Below are 20,165 nucleotides of genomic sequence, written 5' to 3' on the forward strand. Positions count from 1 at the left end.
TGACCTTGTGATATGCCTGCCTTGGCCTCCCAAAGTGCTGGGATTACAGGCGTGAGCTACTGCAATATATTTGACTTTCTAGAGATAGTAATGTACTTTTGAATTTTTGGAATTTTCTAATAATTGCTAATGTTACAGAATAAAAATAAAATAGTAACTAGCTTCTTATATATTAGACCTCTACAACATGCTAGGCACTGTGCCAGGTTGTATGGACAAATGATTTTTATTTCTCACATAACCACAGCAGGCAGATATTAGCCTTCTTTCACAAATGAGGAAACAAGGTTCTGAGTGACTGCATAAAGTTTTTTTTTTTTTCTTTTTCCTGAGACGGAGTCTTTCTCTGTTGCCCAGGCTAGTGCAGTGGTGCCATCTCAGCTCACTGGAGCCTCCCATCTCCTGGGTTCAAGCGATGCTCCTGCCTCAGCCTCCCAAGTAACTGGGATTACAGGCACAAGCCACCACTCCCAGCTAATTGTATTTTTAGTACAGACGGGGTTTCACCACGTTGGCCAAGCTGGTATCTGCCCGCCTAGGCCTCCCAAAGTGCTGGGATTACAGGCATGAGCCACCACGCCCGGCCAAACATAAAGTTTCTAAAATTATACCAGGTTATATGGATACTGAACTGCCGAGTTTGGATGTGAAGCCAAGTATGTCTCCAGAGCCCAGGCGCAGTCTTTTCCACCATGCTGCTTCTCCGTGAATTTATGCAGCTAAATACACTATACAAAGGAACTGAGTTAATACTTAATTTGTGGAACAGTTAATGGAGGGTGTTATAATTAGTAAAAGCAAGAACTAGAAAAAAAATTCAGCAACCGACTTAAAAAGATAAGCAATCTCTCATATACTGATTATAATCTATCCATACATAAAATTATTATTTTAATATTTTACTTCTATCTTTTATAAATCAGCAATTGCTCATATGTATTGTATACCTCATGTCATTTAAAAATATAAACCTCTTAAGTTTTGGCTCATCTCCAAGGTTTCAGATAACATAGTTAAACTTAGGAAGTCAATATGAATGGCCACCACTGATTTACAACTTATCATTTCCAAACCAACAGCAGAGAAACCACAATATAATCATTAAAAAACAGTAAATAATACTGCCACTGTACTCCCTCCTTTTCCCCTACTCCTAGCACTCTAGTTCCACATTATCTTGATGTATTATCATGCTAAAAACCTATGTGATAGACAACATGGTATAATTTACTCATACATTACTCATTCTTTCTCTCCCAACAGAATATAAACTCCATGAGGTAATGAAGGGATCTTTGCTTTGTTCATTGTTATTTCCCAAGAACACAGAACACTGCCTAGTCTTTAAGAGGTGCACATATATTTGTTGAATAACATGCTTGGTCCACCTTCTCCCATAACTGCTTCCTGACACTTTCCTGAGTCATCACCCCTAATTCCTGGCAAAAACATTAACATGCTACTTTTATTAGGATGCCAAATCCTAGGCTATAATAGTATTATCAACATGAGCTTAAAGGGTAGTGTTGTTTAAGACATTATTTTTCACCCTGTCAATTAGGAGGCAATACATTAGTTACAATTTTATAAAAGAAATAAAAAGGCCATGCACAGTGGTTGTAGTCCCAGCACTTTGGGAGGCCAAGGCTGGAGGACTGCTTGAGTTTGAGACCAGTCTGGGCAACATGGTGAAACCCATCTTTACAAAAAATCAGCCAGGTGTGGTGGCGCATGCCTGTAGTCCCAGCTACTCTGGAAGCTGAGATGGGAGGGCTGCTTGAGCCTGGGAGGTTGAGGCTGCAGTGAGCCATGATCATGCCACTGCACTCTAGCCTGGGCGACAAAGCGAGACCCTATCTCAAAAAAATAAATAAATAAAAAGTATTCTAATTTTAAAAACTTATTAATTAAATTTAATAAATTAAACTTACCTTTCCACAATCCATTCTGGTCGAATTACTTTTTCCCCCTTTAATTCTTTAATTTTGGCATTGGGAAGATTTGTGGCAATAATATGTGTTGTTTTAGATCTGGAATAATATACATGGTATTGACCTCCATGCAACATCATTAGTTTTCTCAATTCCTCAGCAGAAGGATCTGCAAAATTTATATTAAAATATATTAAGAGTCTTATGTGTAAGAAAGTAGAACCCTAGCGAATAACTCCTTAAATAGGTCAACTTTAAGAATGTCATTGGTTCACCTTCTCCTTGGCTGTGTTGCGAGTAAACAAAGCTGGGAGGTAAATCACAAAGTGAGAAAGCTATGTTGCTTTAGTACATCCTCCTTCCCTGGCTGCCAGACAGCCAACTAATACAAAAACATCTAAGAAGTGCCTAGCAGAGCAAATAGGGACCTCAAGTAATGAATCAAATACTAATAACAGAACAAATATTTTTACATTTTTTACTATACTTAGCATATGACCTTGATACTATGTTTTTAAAAATTAACAACTACAAACCCATTTATGAATCATTTTACAAAGACTAATCCTTCAACTCCTCCAGAGTATACAAGAGGAGTCAGATAAGTAATAGTTACTCATATTTACTATAAAGGAGACTTACTGTAGGGCTTATTAGTAGATTTTACTTCTAGAAAGCTTTATAATTTTTATTTAAGAAAATATCTTAAAGCTTAATCAAATAGTTAAATATTATCCAGTTCCCTAATATGAAATTTCATTAAGGCCAAAAAATAAAGTCCAGCAAAACAAAAAGGATTGCAAACCAAGAAACACCAATTTTTTTCAATTTTGTTTCAAATGATTTATTCTTAATAAAACTACAGAAAATATCTTAAATGTCTTAAATATTGGAAATATTTTAAGAAAATATCTTAAAGATACAATGTGACTTATGCTTCCCCCTAAGAAGAAATGTCTGATTCACTAAAGTCATATTATGACCTGCATTACTAGCATCACATTAATCATCACTGTTCTCTTTCTTTCACCTATCATCCTAATGAATGCTCTAACTCACACCTCCCCTAACAACAGCTGTACCCAGGGGGAGTTTCCACATGTGGCTCATCCCAGGCTTAATCCCAAGCAATATAGGTCCAAGTATTTAAATAAACATTTTCATTATGACAATAATTAGGTGAGCTTTAGTTTCTAGAAGATAAAAAACTAACAGAACATACAGACATACCAGGTTTGTCTAAATTTTACAGCACAGAATTTGACATTACTGATTACAAATATTAGCACTATTCAGTAGAAAATATGATGCAAGTCACATAAATAAAAATTTTCTAGTAACCTCATTAAAAACAGTGAAAAGGTGAAATTAATTTTATTTAACCCAATATATCCAAAATATTATTTCAACATGTAATCAACAGAAAAAATCTGAGATATTTATTTTCTTTTTTCTTCTTAAATCTCTGGAATCCAGTAGGTATTTTACATTTATAACACATCTCAATTTAGAATAGCCATATTTCAAGTGCTTAATGCATGTTACTAGCAGCTACCAAACTGGGCAGTGTCATACAAAGAGATTTAAAAGCATCCTTTTAAACAAAATGAATTCAAAATTAATAATGGAAGTTTTCAGGGTTAAGGTTAAGTTAAAAACTGAACTACAGCATCAGAGTGATTTAATGTGAAACGGTAGAAATTAAACAGCTAGCCAGTCAGGAATCTACCGTTCAGTTTCTTTCTCTAACATTAAAGAACCTGGCTGATCTTATAAAATAACAGTGAGAAGTATCAAATTAAAGGCTACATTAGAATGCATTAATATGGGCACCAAATCCAATGAAATCACAGAAATCTAAAAAATTAATTTGCAAGTTAATCTGTAACTTTCCTAAACTAATTCTATGTAATGACTTAAATAGAAAATGGCTGTCCTTTACTGAATAAAAAAGAACATATTAACTTTCCATATACATACTCATAAAGTACTCACCCGTCTACTAGCTGCTCTTTGAAAACTAATTACTCCAGAAATTTGGAACTGGAAAATACATTGCCCTTCTACTCGATGAAGTTAAGAGGGCTCTTTGAAGTTCACTTCTGAAAGCTCTTACATATTCTTCAGTGTGAAGTGAAGCATGAAAACCAATCTAGTTAAAAGGCAAGATCACATAAACTATGGAATAAGACCGATCTGAGTTTAATCTTAGCTTTCACACTCCTGAGTTGTGTGACTTTGGAGAAGTTGTTTAACTTCTTTAGGCTTTCTCCTCTTTCTCCATAAACAAAGCTGTTACAATGAAATTAGTCTGGCATGTAGAGGGCACTCAATATGAAAACTGCTATTATTATAAACTATGATCACACTAGAACTCCTTTCGAGTAATGTATATGACCTCAGGATCCTGCCCTAGACTCTACGAAAAAAAAGACAGAAGACAATATACACAGGCTGGCACATGGTGGCCCAAAGTTTCAACAAAAACAGACCTGCCAATAGTGCACTATGGACAGCAGCCAGGGACCACTTTGTCAGGCCCAACAGGCTGGCATGCTAACTCTTGGCATGCATGGTCGCTGGAAGCTACCCTATTTTGAATTTTTTTTTTAAATTTTTACAGCAGTATTTCTCTCTGGTTCTATTTCTTCAATACTAGAACATACTCCCTTATTACAAGTCCAAAAGAACATACACGATAACTGCAGATTTGCATAATAAATTCATTTTTGTATTTAACACTCTCCTTTAATTCAGCAGATGTGGGGTTAATTAGAAAAAAAATTGGGAGCCAAGCACAGTGGCTCACACCTGTAATTCCAGCACTTTGGGAAGCCAAGGCGGGCAGATTGCTTGAGCTCAGGAATTGAAGACCAGCCTGGGCAACAAAGTGAGACCCTGTCCCTACAAAATATGGAAGAAAATTAACCAGGTGTGGTGGTGTGTGCCTGTAGTCCCAGCTACTAGGAAGTCTGAAGTGGACACCTTGAGCCAGAGAGGCAGAATTTGTAGTAAGCTGAGATTGCACCACTGCACTCCAGCCTGGTTGACAGAGCTAGAGCCTGTCTAAAAAAAAAAAAAAAAGGAAAAGAAAAAAAAAAAAGGGGAGATAATATCCAACATCATGAAAGCTATATGACATTAAACACTGAGTGACACACTGCCTACAGAACCCATCTCTGCAATGTACTGTAACAGTTAACTTTCTCCATAGCACTGATAATCTGAAATTACCATGTCTGTTTGTTTACTTGTTTACTGTCAGATTCCCCTGTGGAACATATGCTCTTTGAAGGCAGGAACCTTGTCTGTCAAGCACTTTCATATCCCTGACATAAAGCAGGTGCTCAGTGAGTATTTGCTAAATTCATTAACATCCTCAATGCATCACAGACTCCTGCCTAGAATCCACCCTCCAGCAAAAGTGGAGTACAAGTGGTATAAATACTTAAAATTTCAAAACACTTATTCACTCACTCACAAGTTAAAGATGCCATATAATGTATTAAGAGGACAGACTCCAAAGCAGGAATGACTAAGGTCAAATCCTGGCTCCATCATTTGCTAGTTACGTGGATTTCAGGCAAGTTATTTAACTTCTCAGAACCTCAGTTTCCTCACATGTAAACTGGGGATAATAAAAGTGTCTCAAAGGACTTCTGTGGGAATTAAGAGCTAAAAATTATAAATTACTGAGAAAAGTATCTTGCATATAGTAAAAATTATGTGGCCAGGTGCAGTGGCTCACACCTGTAATCCCAGCACCTCCCAGCACCCTGCCTGGGAGGCCAAGGCGGAGGGATTACGAGATCAAGAGATCGAGACCATCCTGGCCAACACGGTGAAACCCCATCTCTACTAAAAATACAAAAATTAGCTGGGCATGGTGGCACGTGCCTGTAGTCCCAGCTACTTGGGAGGCTGAGGCAGGAAAATCGCCTGAACCTGGGAGGCGGAGGTTGCAATGAGCCGAGATCGTGCCACTGCACTCCAGCCTGGCAACAGAGCAAGACTGTCTCAAAAAAAAAAAAAAAAAAAAAAAAGAATTATGTGTCAACTCTTAACAATATTATCAGTATTATTTTTACCATTTCTTACCCCAAACCAGGAAGCAAGAAGGAGCTCTAGAGCTAAAGCTGCTCTCTATTCACACAAAACATTAAATTTTGCAATTCATAATCCCTCCTACAAATCCTTCTCTTGTTGCCCACCCTTCAGTATATACTCCTTCAAGAATGTCCTTGATGTACTGGCAAAGAATAAACAGAAAATAAAAAAATCAAAACAGGCCGGGTACGGCGGCTCACACTTGTAATCCTAACACTGTGGGAGGCCGAGGCAGGCGGATCACAAGGTCAGGAGTTCGAGACCAGCCTGGCCAACATGATGAAACCCCGTCCTTACTAAAAATACAAAAATCAGCTGGGCGTGGTAACACGTGCCTGTAGTCCCAGCTACTCAGGAGGCTGAGGCAGGAGAATCCTTTGAACCCGGGAGGCGGAGGTTGCAGTGAGCCAAGATCATGCCACTGCACTCCAGCCTGGGCGACAGAGCGAGACTCCATCTCAAAAAAAAAAAAAAAAAGTAATGCACACTTACCGTGGCTACATTTGTAAAGCACATAAAACTTCAGATAAAACAACTTTTAAATCATCAATCTTTTTTTTTTTTTTTTTGAGGCTCTGTCTCAAAAAAAAAAATCAAAACAAAACAAAACTAGATTCAGGGAAATTCTATCCTCCAAATTTTTACAATCCATGTCACTGTTTTGAAATGTCAGAGTGAGTGCTTTTCTCTTCATTGTTCTTTGCATTTTTATTTTTTATTTAGAGACAGGGTCTGGCTCTGTCACCCAGGCTAGACTGCAATGGCTCTATCATAGCTCACTGTAACCTCGACCTCCTGGTTCATGCTTGTAATTTGAAAGATTTGGGAGGCTGAGGCAGGAGGATCATTTGAGGCCATGAGTTTGAGACCAACCTAGGCAACACAGCAAGATCCGTCTTTAAAAAAAAAAATCCACAAAAAAACAAAAACAAAAACAAACAGAAAAGGCTGAGCACGGTGGGTCACACCTGTAATCCCAGCACTTTGGTAGGCCATAGCGGGTGGATTCTCTGAGGTCGGAGTTCAAGACCAAGTCTGACCAACATGGAGAAACCCCGTCACTACTAAAAATACAAAATTATCTGGATGTGGTGGCATGCGCCTGTAACTCTAGTACTTGGGAGGCTGAGGCAGGAGAACCACTGGAACCCAGGTGGCAGAGGTTGCAGTGAGCCGAGATCCTGCCATTGCACTCCAGCCTGGGCAACAAGAGTGAAACTCCAGCTCAAAAAAAAAAAAAAAACCCCAAAATTAGTCAGGTATGGTGGCACACACCTCTAGTCCCAGCTACTCAGGAGGCTGAGGCAGGAAGATTCCTTGAGCTCAGGAGTTTGGGGCTGCAGTGAGCTATGATCAGTCCACTGCACTCTAGCCTGGGCAACAGAGCTTATCTGAAATAAATAAATAAATAAAATTTCACAATACTCCTACTATTAGTTTCATTTTGTAGAACATTCTATATGCAACTAAATTTGAGGTTTAACTAAAACCAGACATAGTGACAGACAATTGAAAGCACAGTAAAAATAAAAGCCATATACAAGGACCACAATTTAGCCCACATTTAGACCTAAAGCTCTACAAGTAAAATGTCACAAGAGCAAATGCCACCATATAACATCAAAACAGCCATATGAAGACCACTTTCACGTCTGTAGGCCCAGCTTATAGAAAGTTTTGCTCATCTGGTTAAAACAAATTCTATAAACAAAATTTTAAAATCTTGCACAAAAGCTTTCCTAGCTAGATCTCTATTGAGAAAACATTTACTATATACGCCATTTCATCCTGCATATCCAAAGAACTTAATTAATTGTTGGCTGTGCTATACACATCACAGAAAGAAGTGAGGTGAATGGCTGCTTATACCTCCTTTGCTCCTACCATGGCAACATCTTCATTATTTCATTTGAGTTTCACAATCTTATGAATTAGAAAAGATAACTTATTGATGAGGAAACAGAGAAAACTTACTGTGCATACCCTTCTGTCTTTGGGCTCCTGTCCCTCAGTTTCTGCAGCAGCGATACTACTGTCTTGACTCTTCTCACCCCTAACTACCTCGGACTTACCAACAAAGTCACCACAATCAACTAAAAGCCACGGATACACTCAACCAAACAAAAACTGAAGAAAAGTTTTAAATGCTTAGGGAACAAATTTTTGAGTACCAACTAGGTGCAAATTTCACATCAGGTACTAGCAAAATTACAGGAGGTGGCATAAATTAATATGGTAAGTCTTCTATCTCAGAGGTTCAATTCCTCCATCTCTTATCTACAAGATCAGAGTCTCACAGGAAATGGAAGGGGAGACATTATATATCGATACAAAATAATATTTGGGAGGCATTTATTTCCAAAAAATTAGACTTGTCAACATTAAAGAGAATCCTCTCCTAAAACACCACATTTGTATGTTTGGAAAACATCAATGTAAGCTGTCAGCTTTCAAACAAATCCCTATTTGAAATACAAGTCTGTTACACTTGCATATTCCCCCTTGTTTCATTTTGTGAATTGTGCTAAAGTACTTGTCCGGCCCCCCTCCACCTGCTTTTTCACAAACTTCAGCAGTGCCAAAATCAATAGACCTGGTCTTTTACCCTCGTACTAAAGGAAGTAGAAAACAACCTGAACACCTCTTTCCATATGAACTGTCCCAATCTCACACCACTGAAATGCAACCAGTGTCCACTAAGTCTGAAGCACTGACTCCCCCTGGGCAGCTTTCACAAAAATAAACATGCCCAGAGCCTATCTCCCAGATTACAATGCAGGCCTCAAATGTGGCCCATTCCTTAAGACTGACTTGACTTAGCATCTGAGTGAAAATATTTTAACATTCTGATGTACAAATACAAAACCTGTTATTTATTCATTCAACTAATACTTATTGGGTATATCTACAATGTGCCAGGCAAGGTTCTAGGCACCGGAGATATGGCAATGAACAAGACTCAAGTCTGTGCCCCGTGATAGCACTTGTATTCCACTGAGGAGACAAAAATAAGTCATGCAAGTAATACCATTTTAGGTGCAAATAAATGCAATGAACTGGAAGTTGGATAAGGGGTTAGAGAGTGACTGGAGGGCAAAGTACACCTGTTTTAGATAGGCGAAGTCAGGGAAGGTCTCTGTAAAAATGTAACATTTGAGCAGAGATCTGAATGATGAAGACCTGAGGAAGCAGAAGGAATAGCAAATTTAAGGCCCTGAGGTGTTATCTCTAATCCATGTTTGGCAAGGGATTACTACACATAAAATAGGCTTCCTAACGCCAAAGAACTTAATATAGAATTAAGACCTAACAACACAAGACAAAACCCAGGTGTCAAAATAAATGTTTCTAGCAATAATGCTATGAATTATATATCTCTCTATATAAAATACTACTACTATGGACTGGCTTAGACAGGGAAGGAGGCAAAACCTAACTTTATCTGGATCTTAATGAATGAATATACCTCCAGTTCACAGAAGTGAGGAGGGAAGGAGTTTTTCCTCAGAGGCAATAGAACAAACAGAAACACAGAACTGTAAAAGTAAAAAGACACATCTAGAATATCAGGGTAATCTTGTTGAGCAAAATTTAAGAACATGAGGTTGAAAACGTAGGTCAGAATTAGGACTAGAATGTCTTTCTCCATTTTCATTTGGAAAATGCCTGTTTATCTAAGACCAAGCTAAACATTTCAATTCCTTTATGAAGTATTCGCTCCCACTCCCAAAGGCAATTGTTTCCTCTCTTCTGTGTTGGCACTCACCCTCCTCTGTTCATGTCTAAGGCTCAGAGATTACTTTTTCACCACAAAATCCACATTCTCCATCAACTGCTATCTCTTTTCAAACACAGTTCCTAACCCACAAGCAGCATCCAAAATATATTTGTCCAATCAACTAAAGTAAAATAAAATGGGATATAAGGTCTGTAAACTAGAAAACTCAACATAGTAAAGATGTCAATTCTCCCCGAACTGATGTACAGGTTTAATGTAATTCCTATCAAAATCCCAGCAAGGTATTTTGTGGATAAATGACTTATTTTAACATTTATATAGGTCAGGTGCACTGGCTCACACCTGTAATCCCAGCACTCTGGGAGGCCGAGGCAGGCAAATCACCTGAGGTCAGGAGTTCGAGACCAGCCTGGCCAACATGGCGAAACCTCATCTCTACTAAAAACACACACAAAAAATGAGCTGGGCATCATGGCATGTGCCTGTAATTCCAGCTACTCAGGTAGCTGAGGCACAAGAATCGCTTGAGCCAGGGAGGCAGAGGGTGCGGTAAGATGAGATCATACCACTGTACTCCAGCCTGGGTGACAAAGTGAGACCCTGTCTCAAGAAAAAAAAAAAAGAGAGAGAGAGGCATAGGTCCTAGAATAGCCAGAACTATCTTGACAAAGAAGAAACAAGTGAAAGCAATCACTCTACCTGATATCAAGGCTTACCACATAGGTACAATATTTGATATAGTGTGGTATTGGTGAAGGAACAGACACAAACATCAATGGAAGAGAACAGAGAACCCAGAAACAGATCCACCAAAATATGCCCAACTGACTGTGCTGGAACAACTGGAAATCCACAAACTTAAAAAAAAAAAAATTTTAAAACCTCAAAATGAAACATTAACTTCAATGTAAAACATAAAACTATAAAATTTAAAAATATAGAAGAAAACATTTGGGATCTAGCACCAAAGTGACAAGTTCCTAGACTTGCAAGCACAATCCATAAAAGGAAAGATCGACATATCAGATCTCATCAAAATTAAAAACGTTGTTCTGCAAAAGACCATTTCAAGAGGATGAAAAACTACAGACTGGGAGAAAATACCTGCAAACCACTTTTATGACAAAGCAGTAGTCTCTAGAATATATAAGGAAATCTCAAAACTAAACAGTAAAAAAAACTAAATCTAATTAGAAAATGGGGAAAAAAACATGAACAAATGTTTCACCAATGATGATGTAAAGATGAGAAATAAACACATGAAAGAATGTTCAACATTATTAGCCACCAGGCAAATGCAAATTAAAATCACAAAGAGATACAACACCATCTATTAAAATGGATAAAATGAAAACCACTGAATGCTGGCAAGGATGCAAAGAAAGTTGATTCCTCATACAAGGCTAGTGGGAGTATAAAATAGTACAACCACTTTGGGTAACAGTTTGGCAGTTTCGTACAAAAACTAAAGATGTAACTATTACGGGAACCAACAACTGTACTCTTATACTCATACAAAAACTCATACACATATGTTCATAGCCTACCAAGAAATAACTCAGATGTCCCTAACAGATGAAAGGTTAACAAACTGGTACATCCACACTATGAAATATAACTGAACAATAAAAAGGCAACAATTTTGATGACCTGACAGATAATTTATGCTCAGTGAAAAAAGCCAGCCCCAAAAGGTTATATGCTGTATGTTTTTTTAACATTCTTGAAATGACAAAATTATAAAAATGGAGACCAGATTAGTGGTTGCCAGGAGTTAAGGAAAGGCGGAGAACAGAAGTGGGTGTGACTATAAAAGAGTAACATGAAAGATCTTTGTAGTGTGGAGGCCGGGCACAGTGACTCACATCTGTAATCCCAGCACTTTGGGAGGCCGAGGTGGGCGGATCACGAGGTCAGGAGATCGAGACCATCCTGGCTAACACAGTGAAATCCCGTCTCTACTAAAAATACAAAAAATTAGCCGGGCGTGGCGGTGGCCAACTGTAGTCCCAGCTACTCGGGAGGCTGAGGCAGGAGAATGGCGTGAACCCGGGAGGCAGAGCTTGCAGTGAGCCGAGATCGCGCCACTGCACTCCCGCCTGGGTGGAAAAAAAAGGAAGATCTTTGTAGTGTGGAAATGTTCTGTATATTAACTGTATCGGTATCAATTTCCCAGTTGTGACACTGTTTGCAAGTTTATTACATATTACCATTTGGGGAAACTGGGTAAAGGGTTCACAGTATCACTATGTGCTATGTCTTACAACTGCATGTGAATCTACAATAATCTAAAAAAAAATTTAATTTAAAAAATGGATAGGCCAGGCATGGTGGCCCATACATGTAATCTCCACACTTTGGGAGGCTGAGGCAGAAGAATCGCTTGAGCCTAGCAGTTTCAGATCAGCCTGGGAAACACAGCAAGACCTCATCTCTACAAAAAATTAAAAAATTAGCTGGGCATGGTAGTACACACTTGAGGTCCTAGCTACTTGGGAGCCTGAGGAGAGAGGATGGCTTGAACTGGGATGTTGAAGCTGCAGTGAGCCGTGATAGTGCCACAGCACTACAGCCTGGGTGACAGAGGGAGACCCTATCTCAAAACAAAGAAACAAACAAAACAAACAAAAAGGATAGAAGACAAAGAAGTCAATCTTAACAAGCAAAAAACATTTTTGGGGCCAGGTGAAGGGAAGAATAGGTTGACAGGGAAGAACAGGTTGACAGGTAAACTATTAGAGGGTCTTCTCTCCAAGTTCAAGTTCAATGTTAACTGGGTTGGAAGGGATAGGGACTACGAAATCATGAGAGGCTCAAATGGCTGAACTGGAAGCTTTAAAGGAATCAAGAACACTTGGATTATTAAGTTTGTGGGGAGCATGGTTAAGAATCAACAAGAAGGGACCACAGCTTCTTTTACAGTGAAAGCTGCATCTCCCAGGTTTGCAAACTGTTCACTGGAATGAAGTCTCTTTCCTTCAAATTCCTTTTCAGAGAACTTTCTATTTTCTTTTTTTCACTCTATCGCCAGGCTGGAGTGCAGTGGCGCGATCTCGGCTCACTTCAACCTCCGCCTCCCGGGTTGAATTGATTCTCCTGCCTCAGCCTCCTGAGTAGCTGGGACTACAGGCGCACGTCACCACGCCCAGCTAATTTTTGTATTTTTAGTAGAGACAGGGTTTCACCACGTTGGCCAGGATGGTCTTGATCTCTTGACCTTGTGATCTGCCCGCCTCGGCCTCCCAAAGTGTTGGGATTATAGGCGTGAGCCACCGTGTCCGGCCTGAGAACTTTCTTTCACAATAGCAATGAGCAAAACTGACAAAATCTGTAGCTTTGGTGCTTACATGCTAATGGAGAAGAAAGATGATACCTATATATATATATAGGCATTTTACAAAATAGCTGACCAGTACTCCTCAAGACTGTGAAAGAAAGCTTATTTTTTTAAATCAAAAACAAAATAGCACCTCCTACTTGTCTTACTGCATCTAAAGAGTTATTTTTACTTGCTAATTGTTAATGCTGTTTTATCTATAAAGTTGTGAAGTATTCACTAAAACTGAATTTTTTTAAAAATAAAGTTATTTTACAGCACCACAGTTTGGATATCTCTGTGAAATTCAGCATAATGGAACTTTATTTGTACAGTTATAATGAAATTTTAATAACAAGAGCAAAAATACTATCATCTCTATCCTGCAGAAAAGGATAGAGATAATAATAGATCCAAACAGAAAATGTTTTACAGTCACACAAAAATTAGTGATAAAAGCAGATTTAGAATTCCAGATTCTCAATCAAAAAAGTGATTACTGCAATATTCATTTTTCTTCCCTCACACAAAGAATCTCTTTTTCTTCCTCCTATGTGAATAAGGGTGCTCTCTTGAACTGGAGACTTCCATGACTGGCTAATGTAAGAAGCAATGCCTATCTGTTTTCATTAATGTTTTTAATTTTTCATAGAGCATCTCAGGAAGTCCACCACAGAGCTTGAATTTATCAGGATACCTTCCTACACAGAAAAGTTACAAGCTTTCTGCATGTGAACTTCCCAATGCTGTACCAGCATTTATTTTGAGATGACTTTCTTGGACTAAACTCATCATCAATGATGCCTAATAAAACACTTAATTACAAGCAACACACTCTTCTCTTACTAAACCAGATAAATGTACCAGTTAATTAATACTTAACTCCAATTCAACCAGTATGTCCTGAATGATTGTGTCCAGTCACTGTAGAGGCACCAAGGACACAGTGATCAAATGTAGCTCCAGCTCTTGTCCAGTAAACAGACAACTAAGGAAAGGTCTAAAGAATTCTAAGATGCAGATTCATTCAGGGAGCCGTAGCTCCAGAAGAGCACAAGAAGTCACCTAAACCAGTATGAAGACAGTCAAACTATCAAGGGAAAGCGAGGCATGGAGACCTGAAAGATAGCAGGTATCAGCCAGTTGAGAAGGGGACAGGGGAATATGTAACAGACTGACACAAATATTTACAGCCATTCACTTCAAAAAATACAATGAAATGATAATAAGGAGAAGAATCCCCAAGAAAATAGAGAAAAATTCAGGCAGAAAACCTGGTAACTAACAGACAAGTGCTAACTGACTTTACAGTTCAGAGAAAGCTAAAACTGAAGCTGGCCATATGGAAGCTTGGAAAGAAGCTGCTCGTTACCAGTAAAACAAAGAGAAAGTCATGAAATAAACACACAGGCAACTTCAAAAGTGGATGTGTGGATAAATTCATCCTTGAAACTGTGCAACAGGCAAATAAGAATTTGCACATTTCTTTCCTTTCACCAAGAATAAAGACTACACTACCCCTTCCAGATACCGGACTCAATGACAACAGGCACAGCTGGTGGGGAGGAGGTAGGAATGAAAAAATGAATAGAGAGACTAAGTGAAATTTTACTTCCTAAACTGTGAGAATTCAGGTCCTTTCCTTCCCTGCTCAGCGACCCAAATGCTGGCAGTTTACACTCTTCTCCAGACGAGAGAGTAAAAGATTCTTCTCTAGGAAATCTGACACTGACACACACCCACACAACACCCCACCCTAAAGGACCTATGGATAATGACATCTAGAGATTTACCAATGAAATGGACCTACAGTGAAGCTCACAGTTTACAAGTCCTACTAACCATGTGCGGTAATTTCCCATTTTTCATTTTAAACCTCATGTGACTTTTTGAAACTATGTACTTTGATAAAAGCTAAAGACAATGGCAGGTAAAAGCAACATGGAAAGGAAAAAGAAGTATCTAAGCAGATGATTTATTTCTGTTCATCTTACAATCATTTGTCTATAATAAATGAGTAAAAATAGAATTTTAAAACAAATCATTCTCAATCCTAATAAAAATACATGCCAAAATAGGGTTAAGTAAAAAGTACTCAACCTGTGTATCCATTAACATAGATGGCAACTCCACTAAAAATTGTAGATGAAGTCCCATCCTTCTGCATAGCAGCATCTGAACGAAACTGTTCCTCCAATTTCTGGACCTTGGCAGCCATATACCCACCCTAGAATTAAAGAAAAGGTAAACCAATTACAAAGGTTACATTTTCTCCCCCCTTTTTTGAAAAAAATAAAAATTATATTTTAAAAACTAAATAAATAAATGGACCTTATTCTGTGCTAGTGACCAGAACATAATGATGACCTCATAAACATAAACCATAAGGCAAGGCAATAAATAAAACAGGAAAGTTGGGCCGGGCACAGTGGCTCACACCTGTAATCCCAGCACTTTGGGAAGGTGAGGCAGGCAGATCACCTGAGATCAATAGTTTGAGACCAGCTTGGCCAACATAGTGAAACCCCGTCTCTACTAAAAATACAAAAATTAGCCAGGTGCAGTGCCAAGCGCCTGTAATTCCAGCTACTCGGGAGTCTGAGGCAGAAGAATTGCCTGAACCCAGGAGGTGGAGATTGCAGTGAGCTGAGATGGCGCCACTGCACTCCAGCCTGGGTGACAGAGCAAGACTCCATCTCAAAAAAAAATAATAATAAATAAATATAAATAAATAAAACAGGTAGGTGAAAGAAGAATTTTCCCTCTATCAACTCAAGTTTTAATTTTATTACATTCTTATGATTATAAAAGTTACTTTCTTAAAAAAGCTAAGTCAATAATAATAATACTGGCTGGGCACAGTGGCTCACGCCTGTGATCCCAGCACTTTGGGAGGCCGAGGTGGGCAGATCACCTGAGGTCGGGAGTTCGAGATCAGCCTGACCAACATGGTGAAACCCCGTCTCTACTAAAAATACAAAATTATCCGGGCATGGTGGTGCATGCCTGTAATCCCAGCTACTCGGGAGGCTGAGGTAGGAGAATCGCTTGAACCCAGAAGGTGGAGGTTGCAAACGAGCTGAGATCATGCTGTTGCACTCCAGCCTGGACAACAGGAGCAAAACTGCATCTCAAAAAACAGTAATAATATCACAAAATATAGTTCTTATGTACGTAATTGAGCAAGCTACACCAAAGTTTAAACCAAATACAAGTGTGACAAGTGGCCTCAGAGTATATTTTATTTTTTTGACAGGGTCTTGCTGTTGTGGCCCAGGCTGGAGTGCAGTGGCGCGATCTCAGCTCACGGCAAACTCCGCCTCCCAGGTTCAAGCAATTCTCCTGCCTCAGTTCCCAAGTAGCTGGGATTATATGTGCTCACCACCATGCCCAGCTAATTTTTGTATTTTTAATAGAGACAGGATTTCACCATGTTGGCCAGGATGGTTTCCAACTCCTGACCTCAGGTGATCCACCTGCCTGAGCCTCCCAAACTGCTGGGATTACAGGTGTGAGCCACCATGCCCAGCCTCAGAGCATATTTTAGACTGGCTTCCACTATCTCCCATATACAGAGGGCTTAAAATGAATTATTTCAAGTAAAAATGAGGCAACTGGATAAACCAGTGTAGTCCTCCCTACACATGGAAAAGAATAGGATGAATGCTCCAGTGGCTAAATTCTGGATCTAATCAATCTATTTGATAGTAACATTAACTTTCATTAGATAACATCCACCTCACAATAAATATTAAAAAATAATTTTTTTGCTAAACATCTTGACAGATCTAGGGATTCAACTATACTTTTCCTGAATTTTGTTATAATTAAGCTTGATTTCAATTATTAGGTCTTTAAATCAAAGCTGTAGGTGGCTAGAAGTACATGATTTTTTTTTCCCAAAATGGAAATGACTGCATTATTTTTGCTGATTATTAAAATATTATATGCTCACTATGAAGTTTCTTTTCAGAAAATACAGGAAATATAGGGAAGAAAATTAAAACTGGTATAATCCTATTCATTAAAACTTTGGGGTGTTGTTTTCAAAGCTTATTTCCATAACTCAGAGCATAGAGGTTTTACAAAAATATAATCATACAAAATATTTCTTTGTAACACACTGTTTTAGTCAAGGTTATCCTTCCAGGTTAAGATATATAAAGCTGAATAATGACTGTACAGTGCTCCACTATACACAGATAACTTATTTGACCAATCCCTTATTATTGGATATTTATGTGTTTTCCTGTTTTTCAGTATTATTAGCAATGCTGCAATAAAATAATCATATAGTAAATTATTGTGCACTAGGCGTATTTATTTCCTCAGGGTAAAATTCCTGAGAGTAAAGTTTAGGGGATAAAGTTTATAAACATCATAAGGCTTCCAATACATTGTGAAAACTCAAAGATTTGGTGTTTAAAGTAATTTACAATTTAGAAAACAACTTAAACCACATTATAATAGAAGAATGAAAAATAACTAGACAGTTCGATATAATTATTTTTACTCTTTTAAAACACACCCATGTTTCCCAGCCATCATTTTCAGCTCGCTTCCTCCATCCACCTCGCCTCATGGTAGAGCTTCTGTATTGGGGAGAAAAAAAAATGTCAATTTTATAACATAATGTATTCCTAAATGATATTTTATTTCAATATCAAGAAAATGAGAAATTCAAATGTCCAACTGATGAAAGCCAAGAATACAATATTAAGTAAACTTTTTCTGAAGTTCTCCATTCTCCAGCTTTACAAGTGAAATTTGTCTATAAAACACCCTCCTACAGATATGTTTAAATTGTAACTGTTAAATTTAAAATTCAATAGAAAAATATCTTTATGCATTCCTGAGCATCAATCCTAACATTCACTTACATAAAACACCAAATCCAACTAACATGGCCATGCTTACTTGTTACCATTATATAAGATAATCTAACAAAACATTTCCCTTCATGAGTTGTCCTATAGTGTGGCTTTTAAACTCTGTCTTTGCTATTACATACTGGACACGTAAGAGTTCAGTCATAGCCTGATTCACATATTCTGCCAAAGCCCTAGAAGAAGTCAATTAAAAATGATGCAGAAAAGATTATCATTGATAATAAACTATAATAGTAAATCTGTCATTCTCCTTAAGGCAACACTTACTTAACTAACTATACTATAAAACCACCAGGATGACCAAATGATGGCTCACAGTAAGTGGCAGCTGGCTCAGTGGCTAGCAAAATATGTAATTCACAAAAAGAGGCTAAATGAAATCCCTTGTAAAGTCAAAGCCTTCTAACACAAACCGCTACATTTTGGGCTATGACTACATTTATTCTTAACAAAATTAATATAACTTCTATTAAGATAATCTTCTTCTAGTAACTATATACATGTATATCAAATGGTTACCATATGAAGCCTTATATATTATCCACGTCAAATCAGCTCTGATATGATCTATGAGAATTTTTTACTTAACAACACCTTAAACCATGCATGACACTTTACCCCACATACATTAGCAGATAATTTCTTTCTTTCTTTTTATTTATTATTATTTTTTGAGACAGAGTCTCACTCTGTCGCCCAGGCTGGAGTGCAGTGGCACAATCTCGACTCACTGCAAGTTCCGCCTCCCGGGTTCACGCCATTCTCCTGCCTCAGACTCCCGAGTAGCTGGGACTACAGGTGCCCGCCACCACGCCTGGGTATTTTTTTTTTTTTTTTGTATTTTTAGTAGAGACAGGGTTTCACGTGTTAGCCAGGATGGTCTCCATTTCCTGACCTCGTGATCCGCCCACCTCTGCCTCCCAAAGTGCTGAGATTACAGGCGTGAGCCACTGCGCCTGGCCTCTTTTTTCTGAGACAAAGTCTTGCTCTGTCACCCAGGCTGAAGTGCAGTGGCACGATCTCGGCTCACAACCACCTCCGCCTCCTGGGTTCAAGTGATTCTCCTGCCTCAGCCTCCCAAGTAGCTGGGATTACAGGCGCCTGCCACCACGCCTGGCTAATTTTTGTATTTTTAGTAGAGATGGGGTTTCACCATGTTGGCCAGGCTGGTCTGGAACCTCTGACCTCAGGTGAGCTGTCCGCCTATGCCTCCCAAAGTGCTAGGATTACAGGCATGAGCCACCATGCCTGGGCAGCAGATATTTTCTTATGAATATTTTTATTCTTAGTATACTGCAGGATTTAGTTTTTCTTTGTTGACATTTATAACTATTTGAATTTTTACTGTCACCCTTAAAAGATGCCTAAAAGACACGCTGTCAAAAGGTTAAGTCCCAACAGAGAGACAAGATAATAAAAATGTTTTAGGGGCATGTGCAAGGTGCTCTAAGAAAAGGCGGTAAACTGATTAACCCTGAGGAGAGTTTTTTTTTTTTTAAGTCTGATGAAGGTAGGAGGAGCATGAATACCCAATGTGCTCATTATCAAGTCTCAGAAGTACCACATGCTCTGTTAAATATTTCTTCTGTTTTCAAGAGGCTCACTTTGTCCAGTCCCAACAGACTTCAGCCCTTAAAGGAAATCTAGGAGATACATTAACACACAGCTCTGGACTACATGTAAACTGAATCCATACACCTGCTGGAACAAGTAAAGCGTTTGGGAGTTCTGGCCATTATACACTAAAAACACATACCCCGATAATTAAACGCAGCTATTAAACTGTTAAATAAAGGTAAATAAAGGAGTAAAGTGTATTTTAATACATTTGGTGGCCCAATCATTTAAGAGCTCCAGTTGTGTAACGTCTGTTGTATACCTACTGCACAAGGCCAATAAGAAAATTCCTTAATGATGGTTTAATGAGGCTAGAAGCATGAAACACAGTTGTACTACAAAAACAAAAATAATAAAAAAAAAAAACAGGTATTAAGGGTTCTTTCCCGCAATTCCAAAGTAACAAAACTATTCCAGACAAATGTTTAAAACTTTAAAAGGAAAAGGAAAGAATGAAGGACTGAAAATTTTAGCTTCGTCATTTCCAATAACTTGACTCATGAACAACAAACTCCTATTGATCCAGAAATCAAATAGTCAAAAATTACTAGCCAACATTCCAAAGA

The 20,165-nt window shown here is 38.4% G+C and overlaps 1 protein-coding gene across 16 annotated transcripts in view; it reads right to left on the bottom strand.

The window, feature by feature from the left end:
* REV1 (REV1 DNA directed polymerase) overlaps positions 1-20,165 on the bottom strand; it is an 89,489-nt gene that overhangs the window by 46,702 nt on the left and 22,622 nt on the right. For 13 of the 16 annotated variants that reach the window (NM_001133458.1, XM_063713278.1, XM_063713275.1 and 10 more), the window contains 3 exon segments: positions 1,932-2,100; positions 15,194-15,320; positions 17,622-17,685. In NM_001133458.1, the coding sequence (NP_001126930.1) occupies positions 1,932-2,100; positions 15,194-15,320; positions 17,622-17,675 (350 nt within the window). In that variant the 5' untranslated portion in view covers positions 17,676-17,685. 16 annotated transcript variants of the gene reach the window in all.

This window comes from Pongo abelii, chromosome 12 (genome assembly GCF_028885655.2).
Source record: "Pongo abelii isolate AG06213 chromosome 12, NHGRI_mPonAbe1-v2.0_pri, whole genome shotgun sequence".
NCBI classification, from domain to species: Eukaryota; Metazoa; Chordata; class Mammalia; order Primates; family Hominidae; genus Pongo; species Pongo abelii.